At 64.1% G+C, this 17,610-nt stretch overlaps 1 protein-coding gene across 1 annotated transcript; it reads left to right on the top strand.

Annotated features, from left to right (window-relative positions):
- Nucleotides 1–2,113: 2,113 nt before the first annotated feature.
- MXD4 (MAX dimerization protein 4) lies at nt 2,114–16,445 on the top strand. Its single transcript, XM_032632482.1, has 6 exons — nt 2,114–2,339; nt 2,434–2,533; nt 6,074–6,103; nt 11,564–11,678; nt 12,643–12,805; nt 13,117–16,445. Exons 1-6 carry the CDS (start codon nt 2,276–2,278, stop codon nt 13,269–13,271), a joined length of 627 nt encoding a protein of 208 aa, XP_032488373.1. The 5' UTR covers nt 2,114–2,275; the 3' UTR covers nt 13,272–16,445.
- The last annotated feature ends 1,165 nt before the right edge of the window (nt 16,446–17,610 follow it).

Here is a 17,610-nt window from a genome sequence, read left to right as displayed (position 1 = left end):
GCACCCAGCCTGTGATAGGGCTCTGCCCTGGCCCTGGGGTGATTGTGGAGCAGGGGCAGAAAGGGCCAGGGTTAACGTCGAGGTTTTTGGTTTTGGTTTTGTTATTTTTATTTATTTTTAAAATTTATTTATTTCATTTATTTATTTTTGGCTGCGTTGGGTCTTCGTTGCTGTGCGCAGGCTTTCTCTAGTTGCAGCGAGTGGGGGCTACTCTTCGTTGCGGTGCGCGGGCTTCTCATTGCTGTGGCTTCTCTTGTTGCAGAGCACGGGCTCTAGGCACACGGGCTTCAGTAGTTGTGGCACACGGGCTCAGGAGTTGTGGCACACGGGCTCAGTAGCTGTGGCGCCCAGGCTTTGTTGCTACGCGACATGTGGGATCTTCCCGGACCAGGGCTGTAACCCGTGTCCCCTGCATTGGCAGGCATCCGGATTCTTAACCACTGCGCCACCAGGGAAGCCCTGGTTTTGTTTTTGGGTTTCTTTTGGCTGCGCACGGCATGCGGGATCTTCATTTCCCGACCAGGGGTTGAACCAGGGCCCTCTGCAGTGAAAGCGCAGAGTCCTAACCCCTGGACCGCTAGGGAATTCCCTTCAGGTGTTGTTTTAATGTCCACACAGAGCTGTCTAATGCCAGTTTCCAAGTTCCTCTGACACCCTAGGGGGGCACACATTCCTAAGCCCATTTCTCAGATCAGGTTGTGCTGGTCCAGGAAGTGATTTGGTCTCCACGCTCCTGTGTCACCAGCCCTGGGTCATGTGTATGACAGCCCTGATCTCCGTTCCGCTGGGACTGCTGGGAGACCCTGGTGAGTCCCTAAACCTCAGGATTCCCAGCTGCTTGTCTGTAAACTGAGGGTGCGGAAACCCATGTAGAGCAGTCAGTAGGTCCTAGGACTGAAAGTGTTTGATTTTTAGTTTTCGTTCTGTTTTGTTGGCAGCAGCAGTGCGGGTGGGGTGTGGTGGGTGGGTACAGTCACTTATACCCCACACTCTCCAGCCTGAAGGTCCCCTCCGCAGAAGCCCCCAGGCCATCAATCTCAACAACCTGTGAGAGGGGACATCAAGGGGGACTGAGGCCAATCCGGGTTTGCCCCCAGGCTGCCAGTCCTGCTCCTATGGGCCAGCTTAGGGTCAGGGGTCACCAGGGCCATCGGCCAGCCAGCCAGCTGGGAGCTTGATGAGGAGCTCTCTCCCCTTCCAGGAAGGGCAATTCTCTTCCCTAGAAAGCGCTTCCGTGGCCAGAGGGGGACAAGTGCTAGCCTCTTGGAACGTCCCCACCCTTTGGGCCAGACGTGAGCACGAAGTCCTCCACTCACGGGAGCCCTTCTGGACTGTGGCGGCAGATCTCTGTCCCCTTCTCTTCTCAGACCCTTCCTTCCACTGGGCAGCTCTGAGGCATCCCTCCTGCTCTGGGCCTCAGTTTCCCCACTGAGATCCTCAAGGAGGCCTGGCTCTTAGGCTCAGACCGTCTACGCCTCTTCTCCAAGCCCCAGCCTTTCCTGGGGTCGCGCTGTGTCCGGCGGGGAGGGTTGTAGTTTTGCAGCCCCACGGGAGACCCCGAGCTTCCGCGAAGCCAGTGTGGCAGCAAGCCCGGGGCAACAGGTTCCTGCGTAGAGGGTGCAGACCCGGCGGACCGACGAGGGTGTCCGGGACTCTCCCAGCGCTCTAACCGGCCCTCGCACGGGTCCCGGCGGCTGGCTGTCCCACCGCGCTCCGCTTCCTCTCGGCAACGAGTCCGGTCGCGGAGCCCTCATTGGCCGCGCGCCCCCCAGCCGGCCATTGGCCCGCCGTACCTACTTTACATAGACCGCTCTGGGCCAATCGGCGCGCGTCGCCTACTTAACATGCACACCGGCCGCCAGTCAGCGAGCGCGGGGGCTGGGCCACCACGTGCTGTTGCTAAGCTTGCGCTTCTAAATTGTTACTATCGCGGCGGGCCTATCGGAACCGAGCTTCGCATCTGTCAACATTCTCGGCCCGGCCCGAGGCGCTCGGCCGGCTCCCATTGGCCCCGGCCCAGCCGAGCGCCCGCCCCCGAATCCGGAGTGCCGGCTTCCATTGGCTGCATCGGCCGTCGCTCTCCCTTATGTGTCAATTTGAGAGCCTGAGGCGGAGGGTGGCGGCCGAGCGCACAGCTAGTCCGCGGGAGTCGGGGAAGTGGGGCCGCCGGGCGCGCGGGGCGGTCGGCGAGCGGAGCCGGCCGGAGCGGGCCGGGCAGCGGCCGCCGCCGTCCCGGAGCGCGCGCGTGCGCGCGGTCGGGCTGGTGGGCGGGAGGATGGAGCTGAACTCCCTGCTGATCCTGCTGGAGGCGGCCGAGTACCTGGAGCGCAGGGACCGAGGTAGCGCCCGTGCCCCTTTGTGCTCCGGGCCGCGGGCGGGCGGGCGGGGCCGGGGCCGGGGCGGGGGCCCGCTGACCGCGCCGTCTGTCCGCAGAGGCCGAGCACGGCTACGCCTCGGTGCTGCCCTTCGACGGCGATTTCGCCAGGAAGAAAACAAAGGCGGCCGGCCTGGTGCGCAAGGCCCCGAACAACAGGTACCGCCCCCCGCGCGGCTTCCCCGGCCCCGGCCCGACACCAGGGCCTTACGCCCCCGGAGCGCCCTCCCCAGCCCAGACCCCAGCCTGTAGCCCGGCTGCCGCCGCGCGCCCCGGCGGCCAGCCTGGAGGAGGAGGCGCGTCCGGGCCGCGGCAGCCCCGCCCGGCCGGCCCCGCCCGCGCCGTCGCCATCTTCCCGCGGGCCGCGCCTCCTCGGCCTCTCGCGTAAACAGTGCCACGCGTACAGCGCCCGCCGCCCGGGGTCTCCTCCCGTAACAGCTCCCCGCCCCCAAGTTGTTCTGGACTTTTCCGGGCAGGAAAAGTGTTGTCAGGGGCGCTGGCCGGTGCCCCGTGGGTCTGGGGAGACTGAGGCTCGGTGCAGAGCAGCATGGAGCTGCCCGCCCTGACCTCTGCTCGCCGCGGGCGGGTGGGCTGCATCTCTCTCCGACTGTCTCCAAGGGCCGAGCCCCGCTACTGGGCTGAGTCCACCCACCCCCAGGGGTTTGCACGAAGAAGGCAAGAAGGAGCGTGGAGGCCCTGCCCTGGGCCCCCACCCCTCGCGTGGTGCCCACCGCTCCCACGCAGCCTCCTGACACAAGTGAAACTCCAGCGATCAGTGTAGGGGCACCCTTCTTGGGTCAGAAGGCCTTTTCTGAGGGACCGGAAGAGGCTGCAGGCTGCTGTGCCTGTAATCCACCCCTTCCTCTGGCCTTGTACCCAAGCTGTGGAATCCCGAAAGCCGGCGTGCACGTCCCTGGGTGGGAGAGAGGACCCTCAGCTAGGGCTCCCATGGGATTCCACTCTCCTGGCTGCCGTGGGGACCACAGCACACCTGGCACTGCACAGGGGCCCACTTTGGCCCTGGACCATGTCACCAGGCTGGGAACTATACTTCTAGGGGCTTTGGGGCCCCTTGGCAGAGGGTGTGGCTCATTCCTGTGGCCTACTTGTTCTTGGGAAACAGAAAGGCTGGCACAAGAACCCATCTCCTGTGACGTCCTGGCGCCCTGGGCCTGGCAAGGGATTGCTTTAGTCTCCATCTGCTCTGGCTGGACGTGCTTCTGAGTCCCAGCCCTCGGTGCCCTGCGGGGGCAGTTTGGGAAAGGACATGCATGGGTGGGGGGACACCACTGCCTCAGGCGTCCTTAGTGAGCGAGCTGGGCCCCTGCTGTTGTTTCTCACTTGTTGGTCCCAAGTGCCCTGCCACGCGTGGAAAACTCTGGGCTGTGATCCTTTACTTCCGTGGTATAGGGTAGCCAAAGCTGATAACCAGAATCATAGCTAAGGTTCTCACACGCGTGCTAGTTAATGTCACCCCACTGCCTGAAGATGTTATTTTTATCTCTACTTTAGGGCTGAGGCTCAGGGAGATTGAACTACTTGCTAGGGCCACCCTCCCATCTCTAGGGCTCCTGTTCTGAGGTGGGATCCTGGCCTCCTACATTCTGCTGGGATGGAGACCTTGAGGGCACCGCGGAGGGACCGAGAGGGTCTCCCAAGCCAGGGTGCACCTCCCTGCTGCTCCTCTGGGTGGAGCCCGGCTCCCCGAGTGCTTCAGGCACCCCGCGGCTCACAGGCGGCCCTGCGTGGCTGTCCTGGCCCAGCGGGGCCTCAGCCAGCCCAGCCCAGGGTCCAGAGAATGCAGAGCCCTGACTTGGCAGGGCAGCTCCACACCTCTAAGGCTCTGTGTCCCCTGAGGTGAGGGGAAGGAACGGGCCCAGCAAGGACCAGCATGAGGCGTGAGTCATGGGGCAGAAGGGCAACCTGTGTTGGAGGAGCCGGCAGCCTCCACGGTTGCCAGGGCTTCAGCGAGGGCTTTTCGGGGGCAGTGGTTCAGCAGGAGGGGGCTGGAGCCAGCCTGCCAGGGATCAGGTCCTGCAGTGAAGTGGGCAGAAGGGTGCCTGCTTCGAGGGGTTGAAGGCGTGAGTGAACGGTGAAGCTGGGAACCCACTTAGCACGGCCCTGGCCAGGGAGTCCCTCCCCTCCTCAGGCCACTGTGCTCCTGGGACCTGAGTGACCATCTCCCCACAAGGCTCTACGAGTCTCTGGACCAGGGGAGGGCTTCAAGAGGGCTTTGGCCCCTCTGCGTCCCCCGGTTGCCCAAACAGCGCCCCGTCTGTCCAGGATGGGATCCAGCCCAGCCGTGAGGGGCAGGCTGGCAGGCTTCTCTGCACTGAGGGGCGCTCACTGCCCCTCACATCCCTGACAAGTGAGCAGACCCACAGATCCACAGCGCCGGGCCGTGGTTCAGGCCAGCGAGGAGCCTGACGGCTGTGCCCCCTCCTGGCCCCAGCCAGCCCTGGCAGAGGTTCGGAGGCTCCTTGCCCAGCCTATGTGACCAGAAGGCCCTCGAGGCCCTGGAGCCTGGGTCTGGAGGTTCTGAGGCTGCACAGGGCAACCCGGGAGCCGGCCGCCCTGCTGGGCCCCCCTTGGCTGTGGTGGGACCGTGAACCATGGCAGGTGCACAGGCAGGCAGGACGGGCAAGCTGGAGGTAGGGATGGGAGACACCTACTCCTGAGCTCCTGGGGCAGGAGCGAGTGAGGGCAGGTAGGCACAGGCGGCAGAGTCTCTGGGAAGGAGTGCGGGGTAGGGGTTGCAGGGCCTGCTCTGGGTGTGCTCCAAGGGGACCTGGGTCCTCTGTCCCATGTGAGGCAGCCTGGGAAGCCTCGGAGCCCTGGCTGGCCCACAGGATTCCTGCCTGGACGAGGAGGGTGACCTGGAAGTGGGAGCTGGGCTGCGCTGCCTCCCTGTCCCCGTGCCCCTGCTCTCTGTGGCACTCAGACTCTGTGCTCCCGTCTGCAGGCGGGCAGGGCTTGGGCAGCGCTTGGGCAGCAGGTGGGGCCGCCGCCCCCAGAGAGGCCAGTCCTGCCAGGCCCTGGCCCCTCAGGGAAGCAGAGAGGCCAGCCTCAGTCTCCCCACTGGCCCAGAAGCATCCCTATCCCAGAGGCCCTCTTAGGGGCTGATCCCTCTGTTGCCAGGTGTCCCCGTTGGCATGGTGGGCTATGATCATGCAGGTGTATGAGCCGGATGGGGTGGGGATGGTGCTCTGTCTGGTGATACTGGGCCAGGACGCCCATGTCCACGTCCTGGCCTCTGTGGTCACCTGCCATTGGCCTTCTGTGCCAGCCCAGGTGGCTCCCAGGACACCACTAGCCTCGGGGACTGGGGAGCTGAGAAGGCAGGTGGCTCAGTGCCCAGGCAGCCTTGGAAGCACTGGGTGGCTCAGCCCCAGGACCGGCTACTGCGGCTCCTCGGGCCCGGCCCACCCCTGCTGAAAGGGAACTGGACCCTCCTGCCAGCCGGGCACCCCTGGACACGGCTGCACCTCTGTCTCTCTCATGTTTGTCATTGGGTATGAGGTCCTCCAGCTTTTGGTCAGTAGCTACTCACCTGCCCCAGCGCTGCCTGTCTTGGGCCATCCTGGGGCGCAGACCCCCTCCACACTGTCTGCAGGTCCCCGGGCCCCTGAGCAGGGCCCTCATCCTGTGCTCTGGTGGTGGGCAGTGAAGTGAGCTCTGTCTTTGTGTCTCTCTAAACAGGTCTTCACACAATGAACTAGAAAAGCACAGGTAAGTGATCTCCTGTTCCCCACGCTCCGCCACGTGAGCCGCCTGATACATCCCACCCACCCTTCTGCTGCGGGGATGCTGTGGCCGGCCCCCACCCCCTCTCCCTGCCTCTGTGTCCTGGCTATGGCTCAGCCTGCTGCCGGGCTGTGCCGTCATCTTGGGAAGGGGCCTTCTTGACAGAAGAGGCCAGGCTCTGCTCTCAGGCATTCCCATGCTAGCAGGCAGGGGTGGGGGGGCCAGCCCCTGCTCTTGGGAGCTCAGCCTGGGGTCCGGAGCCAGGTGGGGGTCAGCGACTTGGGGCAGGGCCCCTTGTGCTGTGTGTCATTCAGGGCCGGCTCCCTGGAAGAGGAGCTCCATCTGTTTTGGGGTGTCTGAGCCCTTTTGGGAGCAGGTCCTTAGCCCTTAGGATGCTGGCCTGCCACCAGGAAGGTTCAGCCCTCTTGGACTGGGATCCCTTGTGCCCTGGGGCCTGCCTTCCAAGGAGTTCCCAGTAGAGTCTTGTCCACGGGCAGTGGGATGGACAGCCAGTGCCTGGCCACGTGGGCCTGGTGGGAAGCTCTGGCCCAGGGCAGGATCCAGGGGAGTCCACTTCATGCCCACCCATCGGCCCCGGGGATGGGTCCATCCTTGTCCTCCTCTGAGGAGTTGGGGGGCTTGCAGTGAGAAGGAGGAGGGGCAGCGTGGCTGCCCGAAGAGCCTCTGCCCCCCAGCCCTAGTCCGCCCAGGGCCCTGTGCTTGTGACTGCCGTCCTTTCTCCCTGGCTGGCTTAGCCCGCTGCTCTAGCTCCGGGCCTCCCTCTGCAGTGGGGACGAGGTGCGGTGGACAGGTGTCCTCATGGCCGATCGCAGCCAGGCTGTGTGTGCGTGCAGGAGCCCTGAAGCCAGGCCCAGGGGTGACTCCCGGAGAGATGCTCACGGTAGCTTTCTCCTGACCTTTGCTCCCATCTCCGGAATGGGCCAGTTCTTTCCTCCTTTCTTGGCTTGGGATGGGGTGGGGAATGGGGGTCTGCACACAGGATGAACTCTCCCCGGCTGCCGTGGAGCTCGGCCAGCCCTGTGTCCCCACCCCCATGTCTGCACCCATGGCAGCGCCAACTGCTTCTCCCCTGGGATCAGGGCCTCTGCTGGGCGGCGCTGAGCGGGGACAGAACGCTCTGTTCTCTGGAGGAGCCGCACTTCCTGGACTGTTCCTGTGCGTTTGGGGGGTTCCTGAGAGACCATGGAGGTGGGGCAGGCGCAGGGGCCTCTGTTCCTGGCTGGCCCATAAGCAGGTGTGGTCCGCCCTGAGGAGCCCACAGACCTGGGGCTTGGGACCCTGTTGGGGCCCTCGGTCACGGCTGTACCTGTGGCTGCCTGATGCTCACGCCGGACGCTCCTGGTCGCTGGCCACAGGAAGGCCGTGTGCCGTCCCAAGGAAGGAAGGAAGCACCTGGCTGGGTCACCCGGCTGGCCCCAGGGAGGTTGGCCCTCGATGTCGCCTTCCCTGGGAGGCATGCCATGTTGGGCCTGCGGGACTTCCCCTTGCCGGTGCTCGGAGCTCGCTGGGAGCCAGTGGCCCACCCTAGGCCTACCCTAGGCCCACCCTAGCCTGCCCTGTTTCTCCTCCCCTCCCTTCCCTTCCGCTCAGAGAGCAGCTCCAGCTGGTCTGCTCAGGCCAGTGCTTGGCTCCTGACCCCGGGGACGGGTTTGTGACGGCCATGTGTTCCCGCCCAGGCTCAGCTCCAGGCTTTAGCTTTTGTAGGGGGATGGGGGCCATCAGCATCCCCCTGGCGCGGCAGGACCCATCACAAAGGCCAGCCCAGGGCCCTCAGTGGAGCTGCCCACCTCTCCCCAGCATGGAGATGGTTATTCGGGTCCTGGGTGGATCCTTCCGAGGGAGGCCTCCTGTGCAGCTGCCCCGTCTGCCTGATGCAGCCATGCAAGACCTCACAATAGCTAGGAAATACAGGGGGACGGGGACGACCAGGCTACCTCACTCCCCGTCCCACCCCCTGAGGAACCACGGGTGGGTGTCCTTGTCGCCTCTTCCCCGAAGCCAGTCTTGGGGAGGTTCAGAGCGTGGCTTTGCCCGGTGGCTGAGGGACCTGATGTGGGAGCTCTGGGTCCTCTTCTGAGGAGCAGGGGACTCTCGGTGAGAAGCTGGGTAGGCCTGCGTCAGGGCTGGGCTGTGGCCAGACGCACGGGCAGGAGCTGCTGTTCACAGCGATGCAGGTCTGCACAAGGTGCCTTCAGGAAGTGGCGGGTTTTCAAAGCTCCCAGGAATGCTGGGCGCAGCCGAGGGGCACTGGCACAGGGCTTGGGCACTGTAGCTGCTTCAGAGGAGGGCTGAGCGAAAGCCTAGTGTAGCCCGGGTCCTTGGCACCCCCTCCAGCTCCAGGGAGGTGGTGGCGATGCCCACTCCCCACAGGGACGGGACCCTGGGGCTCAGATGGGTGGGAGCCTGCCCGGGGCCCCACTGGAGCTGGTTCCCAGCCCTGCAGCCCCGCTGGACGCTCTCCGGGAGTTGGCTTGGCGTGTGGTCCGTTGTTGAACATGGCACGGCTGCAGCCGGCGGCCTCTCTTTGTCTCTTGAGAAGCCTCTGCTTTATGATTTCTAACGCGGTCTGTTCATGGACGTGCGAGGACCCCCCTGCGCCCCACCCCAGAGACAGCATCCTAGGCAGTGGGGTGGCCAAGCCTGCATTCTCCTCCTCCATGCGGGTGCTGAGGGATAAGAACAGAGCTTCGTTACCTGCTATTTCCTGACTTGACCTTTCCCCAGACACCCCGCGGGCCCCGTCCACCTGTGTCCGTGCATTCTCCTCGTCCCCTAGGCCGGGTGCCTGCACAGGACATGCAGCTGTACCGCAGGGTTCTGAGTGATGGCTCTCCAGTAAACACAGACGGTGCTGCAGTCTGCTGGGTCTGGTGCCGGGGGGTAGATTTGTGGGGCCGAAATCCTAGACCTAGAAATGCCGGTTGAGGGCTTGAGTCGCCTTGGTGGCCCTTCAGAACTTCCAACCCACCGGGGAAGCCGGAACTGCCCGCTGGCCAGCTCGACAGCTAGTCGCACCTTTTCATTTCAGCCCAAATTACCATCTCTCCTCGGTAAGCTTTCCTGTTCTAGATCGCTGCCAGATGGAGTTGGTTTTGTGTTAGGTTAGCTGTTTGTGTTCTGCAACTTGCCTGTCTGTGTCCTTTGCCTGTTTTCACGTTAAGATTCTCCTCTTTTTCATTTTGGTGTGTATGAACTCCAAATGGCATGAATACTAACCGCTTGTCTTCTACGTGTATTTGCAGATGTTTTTTTGCTGTTACTTGTCGTTTACCTGTGTTTTTTCTTTCATGTACAAATATGTCCTTTTCTGATTGTAAAAATGTTATGTGGAATTTTTAGCATAGAAAATCTGGAAAGTACAAAAAACTCACAAAGCCAAAGAAATAAACGTTGCCAACCACGTCACGTGGAGACGCACGCTTCCTGCTCTTCATTGTGTCCCGTGAAGTCTCTTGTGTGCGTCTGTTGCTTTATTTTTTGACCCTATCTTGGGTCAGTTGTCACATAGGTGGTTTTGTGTTCTGATGTTTTCACTTCTGTTCGTGACGTGAAAACGTGGTATATACTGAAACGATGACATGCTTGCCTCTGGGTGGTAGAATTGGGGGGGTACTTTTCATTTATTTTTTTCTTTTGATTTTGCATCTTCCAATTTTCCACAAAGATCACGTACCGTGTACGAACTCGAATGGTAGATTGTAAGAATTGCCACTCATAGATGAGTGGACAAGGGACCCCTGCTTGTGAACTTGGTGCACGTGGTGGGTCGGGGGTCTCAGATTGTGAGCTGTGCTTGAGCACATAGCACCATTGGCTGGGGGGGCTTTGCGCCTCCTGCCCCACGGTCCCAGCACCTTGGAGGCGGGGAGGCTGAGGCTGCCAGACCCTGGGGGTCACGCGGCAGTGAGCCCCCTGGCGTGCCCCCTTCCGCAGCCCGGTGTGAGCGTGGGGCAGGGCTTCTCTCTGAAGATCCTCCATCCTTGAGGTGGGCCCTGGGGCCTGCTCGGAATGCAGATCCCTGGTGTTCAGGCTTCAGGCCGCTGCTCTGCCTGGCCTGGTGGCCGAGTGCAGCCTCAGTCTCGTGTTCTAGAAGTTCTTTCTAAGGTCAAACTCAGGTTCACCAGGGAAACTCTAGGCCCCGGGTGCCAGGGGCTGGGGTGCCAGGTGGGGAGGAGCTTCGTCAGCAGGAGGGCGCCGTGTGGACGTGGGTGGCAGACGTAGGGCCCTCCTCCCGTCGGGTGGGGCTGTTATCGCTGCTCTGCAGATGGGCTGCTGCCCTGCACTGAGCTGCCCACTCCCTCCCTACGCTTCGGGGGGCCCCCTCTGTCCTAGGGACATGGCCGTTGCTGCCCGATTTCCTTCCAGCGTCTAAGGGAGACTGGATTTGCCAGGGCTTTGGAACATGGGGGATGACAGGGGGGCCGCCAGGGTTGGCGTCCTTGCAGGAAGGAGCGTGCCGACAGTGGTGATGGGGCGCAGCGGTTCGTCAGAGCCTCGCGGGGAAGCCTGCCGGGTGCCCTTGCGATCCTCTCATAAGAGCTTCGCCTGAGCAGGGCATCTTTGTTTGGAAACCACCTGGGCAGCCTGCAGGGGCTCCGGTGGGTCACATGCCATCAGCGTGCTTTGGGGGTGAACCTTGGCCGCCCTGTGCCCCCACGCCCCCGTGGCCTCTGCCACCCACCCTCCGCAGACCAGATGAGCCAGGGAAGAAGGGCACATCTAGGTCACAGCCCCTCGCCCTGTATGTGAGCAAATGCTGTTGAGTCTTAGGTTCCAGTTCCGTGGGAAAACTGCATTCATCTGCGTGGACACGGGGACAAAATCTAGAACGAAGCAGTTTCCAAAGGGGTCCCAGACTCGAGTAGGAGGGGTCTGTCCTTGGCCTTCCCTGACTTGGACGGACTCATGTTTCTGTGGTGACGACAGTGACCAGAGAGCACCCTGCACTTGGCGAGGTGGGGGACGGAAGGCTTGTAGGGGGCGTCCCTGATCTCCGCCTGGGAGAGCGTGACCAGCACCCTGTGCCTCGCCCCCTCCAAGTTTCCCCCACCACCTTGCGGACCCCACTGGAGAGGGTGGGGACAACAGGGTGAGCTGGGGCTCTGGGAGCCTGGCTGTAGCACTCGGAGGCTCTGGGGGCCATGATGGGCCGGCTGGCCACACGGCCCAGCCACAGGCCCCGCCCTTTTACTGGGGCTTCTGGAGGGCCGTGGGTGCCAGGCTGCTCCAGGGGGCTGGAGGCGCTGCCCACCGGGCTGGGAGGGGAGCCCGGGGAGGGACCCTCAGCAGGTCCGTGCAGGCTTCCGGCTGACCGCCCCCTGCCCCCTCCCCCCACCCTCCAAAGCGCTTGGGCCGCTGTGCCGCACTGCCACCGTGCCGGGCTGTGCCGCCCCCGCCTGACCGTTCCGTCTCTGGTTCTTTCAGACGAGCCAAACTCCGGCTCTACCTGGAGCAGCTCAAGCAGCTGGTGCCCCTGGGCCCTGACAGCACCCGCCACACCACGCTGAGCCTCCTGAAGCGTGCCAAGATGCACATCAAGGTGAGCAGGGCCGCCCCCGTGCACCCGGGGGAGTGGCCAGAGGGCCTGAGGGTGGGGTGGGGAGCCCGCCCTGCAGGTGCGCAGCCGGCCAGCGTGAGGGGCACGGCAGTGGGAGCCGCTGAGGGTCGAGGTAGCGGCAGGCGCAGGCTGGGTTTTGTGGGGTGGGGGTAGGAGGCGGGGGTGGGCTGCACGTCGCCCCCCGGGCCCTGGGGTGTGAAGTGGCAGCAGCTGGAAGGAAGGCTGGGATCCTTGCATGCCGATGCCACCGTTGGAGGCCGGTGGGAAGCAGACGGCCCCGGCGTGTGCGGAGTTTCTGGGGCGAGGGGTAGGGGTTGCTCTCCAGGGGCTGGCGGTGGGGTGTAGACTGAGTGAGACGCTGCCTGGGGCGGCCCCCTAAGTCTTAAGACTGAGACCTACTGGCTTGGGGGTCTAGGGACACTTGGGCCAACCAGGGAAGGTCTCAGTCCTCCCGCCGGGCCCCTCCCGAGCCTGCGCAGGTGTGGGCTCCCCCAGGCAGGGCGGCAGGAGCACTGAGGGGGCACAGCAGGTGCCCTGGGCCCCTGACGGAGAGGCTGCGGCTCAGTGCCTGGGAAGGTGTGGAGCAGTTGGGCGGGCAGGGCGGCCGGATTGAGCAGGGAAGAGCCCCTGTGGGCAGGGCTGTTGTCTGGGACGGGTGCCAGGCCACGGCTGGGCGGCGCTGTCCCAGGGCTTCAGGCCCACACGTGACTCGGTTTGGCCAAGCTGGCTGGTGGCTGTAGGTCTTCTGGAGCTGGTCAGCAGACGCAGAGCACAGGGCTGGGAGGCGGCAACTACATAAACTCCCGGTGGGCGCGAGGAGGGGGTGCATCAGGCCTTTGGGGCCCAGGCCGAGTGGGGGATGGGAACCTGCCCTGGCCCTTGTGCCCTGGTGCGTCCCTGTGGCCGGGGGTGCCCCGCCCCGGGCTCACAGCTCCCGTGCCCCCAGAAACTGGAGGAGCAGGACCGCCGGGCGCTGAGCATCAAGGAGCAGCTGCAGCGGGAGCACCGCTTCCTGAAGCGGCGCCTGGAGCAGCTGTCGGTGCAGAGCCTGGAGCGCGTGCGCACGGACAGCACAGGCTCCGCCGTCTCCACCGATGACTCGGAGCAAGGTGGGGACGTGGAGGCCGCCTGCAGGGGCTTTGGGCATGGATGTCGTGCAGCCCTGGGTGGGAAGCTGGGAGGGTGGGGCCGGCCTGGTGGAGGCCCGGGGGAGGATGGGTCGAAAGTCCCCGGCATGTCAGAGGCACGTCAGGGCCCCTGTGTGAGGTGGCAGAGGGGACGGGATGAGGAAGGTGAGGCGTGGAGGCCAGGTGACCTGCCCACATGAGGGCCAGAGCTAGGCTCGGGCCCGGCAGCGTGCCTCGGGAGGCCTGGCTGGCACTGGCACGGCGTCTGACCCCACCCCGTCTGTTCTCTGCAGAAGTGGATGTAGAGGGTGTGGGGTTCGGCACCGGCGAGCTGGACAGTGTTGGCAGCGGCAGTGACGTGGACGACCACTACAGCCTGCGTGGCGGCTGCAGCCACGGCAGCTACGGGCCCCCCTGCAGGCGGCCTGGCCGCCCCGGCCTCTCGTAGGCCCTGCCCTCTGCTCCTCGGCCCGCCCGCCCGCCCGCCCGCCCGCCCAGCCGAGCGTGTCAACCCTCCGGTCCTTGAAGTCTCTCCACGGGCCCACTGCTGTGCCATTCTGGAAGCTCCGGCTGCCGCCTGGGCTGCCCGCCTCCGCCCGCCTGCCGGTCAGGGCCTGCCGCGCCGCCCACTCCTCCCACCCAGGCAGGGACCCCTACGGGGAGGCGGGGCCCAGCTCCCGGGGCCCGGAGCCCAGCATAGCCGCCCACGGTCTGTTCTCAGATTCCTAATCATTCCAGAAGTATTAAACATCATTGCTGCAAACCTCGGCGGGCGCCGTGTGAGGGGCTTAATGACCACCTCGGGGAGCTCAGACCCCAACCCCGGCCCCGAGGAGAAAGGAGCGGACCGAGGAAGGAAGGAAGGAAGGCGCTGCTCTCCGTCCATCCGTCCGTCTATCTGTCGGTCCACGTAGGCTCCTGAGGCCTGGACAGAGGGATCCATGAAGGGCGGGACTCGGGTGAGCACCCTGGGGCAGGTGGGCGGACGGGGGCCTTGGCACCCCCAGGTGTCAGGAGCCAGGGCTGGGCTTCTGGGGGCTGCCAGGCTACCCCACTCCGATCTGGGCGGCTTCTGCTCTGTCGTTAGATCCCTCAGATGTACACACGCATATGCACCTAGGCACACACGCCTGCCCACACACACGTGCACACATGCAGACACACGTGGTCACTGGACCCAGAGGTCCTTGGGAGCCAGAGGGCGCATGTCCTGGGGCCTTCAAGGGTCAGTTGGGCAAATGCTGGCCCGCGGCCTGTGCCTGGCTCCCCCTCCCCCCCATCCCCCCCACCCCCGGCTCCCCTGCCCAGTCTGGCCAAGGGAATCTGGTCCCAGCAGGGGCTGAGGAGTGCTGGGGGCTATGAGTTGAAACCACTGGGTCCTCAGAGGGCTTGCTTGTCTCCCTTTAAAAGACAAAAACAAAACAAAAAGTTGCTGCACTGCCCAGAAGCCCAGAACGAGGCTCCCGGGAGAGAAGCTTTTCCCAAAAACCAAGGAGAAATGTTTTTAAAAAGAGAAAGAGGCCGTGATGCCGGTGTGTGCCGCCTACTTCCTGTACGAGATTTTTCTACTCTATTTTCCTAGCCGTTATCGCGTCCTTGTTTGCTGAGGGGTGGGAGCGACCCAGCGTCTCAGGGACTCGTCTGTCTGTCACCGTTGTCCAAGCGTGCCTTGTGTCCCGTGTCTGGCTCCACCCGACCGCCACCACCAGCATCTCCCGCGTGGCTCACGGGACGCCCCCAGGTGCCCTCCTGGCCTCCTCCCCATGGGGCGCCCCTCCTGGCAGCCAGGCCAGGTCAGGTCGGCGGCTGTGCAGCAGCAGGGCGGCGCTCTGTCACCTGGTGGGAGGGGCCATGACCTGTGCAGCCTGGCCTCCTTGGGGCCGGGGATGGTGTGTGTGGGGTGTGGGTGCGGCCGCTACCAGAGAAATAGGTTCCTCCCTGCACCTAGCTTGAAGCCTGCCTCCTCCAGACCTGAGCAAGGGCTCCGGGTGTCAGGCGTTGGCAGCTGCTGAGGACAGCTGTTCACCCTGCGTGGTCCGGCCTGGGCATTAGGAGGCTTCTCCTGGCCTTTTGTCCCTGGGTCTTTGTCCCCGGGGACCACACAGCAGCGTTCAGGTGGAGGGCTGTTGGGCTGACTCACAGCAGCGTCGGCCTCCCTGTCTGGTGCATTGCAGACGATTTCCAGAACGCAGGGGGAAGATTTGTGTTTATCTTTGTCACGCTGACGGACACCCCAGGTGGGTGGCCTGCTGAAGCAGAAAGGGATCCCTGGAAACAACTCTGGCACAGAACCTGCCCTCCACGGGCCGGGGATGGCGGTGGAGAGCGGGCTTGTCGGGGGGTGGTGCACGCGGCCGGGGAGACCATCCGAACGTTTTGCCGGTGGTTGCAAGGCAAAGCGTTGTGTTGGCACCTCCTTCCAGCGCCCTCGGGGTCCCCTGGGGTCCAGCGTGCCCGGGAGGGGCTTCCGCCGTCTGCCAGAGCACACCCACTGAGCGCTCCTTGCGAGGACCCCGCACCACCTGAGCAGGGCAGGAACACCCATGTTTAAGAGCCTTCTTCAGGAGATACAGCTCCAGGTCCCCGGGATGGCCCGTGTTCTGAATTCTTAAAGCATCCATTCTCTAGCCAGCCCCGACACGTGGGGGAGGTCCTGCTCCCCTCTCTGGCCGGCAGAATCCTACCCAGGTGACTAGCTGTGGCCCTCAGCCGACCTTCCGGGCAGCTCAGCCCATGGCTCTTCAGGCCTCGGTTCCCATGTGGACCGGGGAGTTGGCCTCACTGGCCATCCAGGGGTGCTGGGGTCCCAGATGCCACTCCTCGCCACCAGCAGACACCAGTGAGGGTCTGGTGCTAGAGCTACTCACGTACCCACACCCCCCCTCCCCCGGCCATCAGCACAGTCCCTGCTGCTGGCCAGGGGGACCCACAGGGTTGTTAAGAGCAAACCTGAGTGTTGTGGAGTCCGTAGAGAGCCAGTGGGACCAGAACAGGGCCCCGGGCGTCCTGTGCCCTCGCTGCGTGTGCCCTCCCACGCCCACCTGGGCCTCGGTGGACGAGAGCTTGGAAGCCCAGGCTCAGGTTTGGGTCCACGCCCTCACTGTGAGGCGGCCCTCAAGCCTCAGTGCAGGCCCAGCCGGCTGGGGCGGCTGCAGGAAGGCTCCCCCCGCCCCCGCCACCCCACCGTGGGCCCTGACTCTGTGACTCTGCCCGGGCAGAGCGGGTCTCAGAAACACGGCGCCCAAGCTCACTTCCTCGGGCGGATGGAGCCATGAGCCCAGCTATGGCCCCGAGGGCCCCCGCCCTCGTGTCTGCCCCAGACAGTCCCCACCTGCTGGGTGGGAAGGCTCCTGCACTCTCCACCCCGCCTCTCTGGGCCAGCTAACCAGGTCCCCGCCACGGCCGTGCACAAAGGACTCTGACCACACGCAGCCACGTCTTGGGCGGTAGGGCAGGTTCTGCGCCAGAGTCTGGGGCCGCCCAGGGGGCCTGGTGCTGGCCAGGTGGGCATGTTACAAGAGCCACGCTGGACAGAGATGGGCCACCCACCCGCCTGTTCACCGGGAGGGACTGTGCTGTACCGTTCTGTCTTTGTAACATAAATACAGATTTTTATACCTCACCTCTCTGGCTTCCGGTTCTTTCCACTACCGTGTTGGGCTCCCCTCCCCTCGGCCTCCATAGGGAGCCTGAGCCCACTGGCGGCCTTGGTGGTCCTCAGCACCCTGCCCATAGCCTTGGCTTTCTGGGAGTCCCAGGAGACCACGGGCTTCCCAGAGGGCTAGGTCGGGTCCCAGGAGACCTACTAGTCGGCCACCGAGACCCCACCATCACAGCTGCCTCTCTGGACAGTCACCTGGAGACGAAGGTGGGGGTCAAGGTGGAAGCCCTGCCCCCCCCCCCCCAGCCTTGGCCTGTTTGCCAAGCAGGAGCTCTTGCCGGCCTCAGACTTTGCCTCTGGGGCTGGGGCACTGCCCCATGAGGACAGCTAGGCCCTCAGGGTGCTCCGTGCCAGCCAGGTGTCCTCTGCTGGTGCCTGCAGCCCACCCGCGTGTGCCTGTGCCCTTTCTGCACAGCGGCTGCTGGCTCTGAGGGCTGCAGTGCGAGAAACCCTCCTTGTCCCCAGGACGTCCTGTTGTGCAGGGTAGGGGTGTGAAGCGGTATGGCCCCAGGGAGCGCAGCCTGGGGAGGAAGTGCCCACCCAGAGTCGGGCAGCCGGGATGGGGCTTTCCTGGGAACCGGGGCTGCCATGCTGGGCTCAGGTACAGCGCACACAGGTGGCTCCACGAGACCTGCCAGCGGGTTTGGTGCGCATGTGTGGGAGAGGACCTAGAGGGACGCTGGAGCATCTGACTTGTCCTCCCTCCCCCAGCAGGAAGCAGTATTCTGGCCTCTTGAACCTGTGTGAGTCCCCTGGGGGCACCTCTAGAAAAGAAGGGAATCCTACTTGGGATGCAGCTGGGGCCTTGAGCCACCAGGACTCGGGCATGAATGTAAGTGGGAGTATTTGAATCTAAATATTACTATGGCTTTAAATCACCATCACTTTTTATTGAGGGCATCAGGGCTAAACACTTGAGGTAGTTAGCACCTGAGGTCCTCACCCTGGGCCTGTCTCACAGGTAGCTGAGTCTCAGGGAAGGTGCCTGCCTTCGGTCGCCTGCCGGAAGGTGGTGGCCCTGGGACCCGACCTAGCCCTCTGGGAAGCCCTTCCACAGCCCAGTGCCATCTCTGAGTGTCAAGCCTGGATTATAGCAAGCACCACCCACGCCCCAAGCGGGAGGACA

This window comes from Phocoena sinus, chromosome 5 (assembly GCF_008692025.1).
Source record: "Phocoena sinus isolate mPhoSin1 chromosome 5, mPhoSin1.pri, whole genome shotgun sequence".
Classification (NCBI taxonomy): domain Eukaryota; kingdom Metazoa; phylum Chordata; class Mammalia; order Artiodactyla; family Phocoenidae; genus Phocoena; species Phocoena sinus.
The sequence above is the reverse complement of the archived record's forward strand: the minus strand, read 5'-3'. Positions and strand labels throughout refer to the sequence as shown.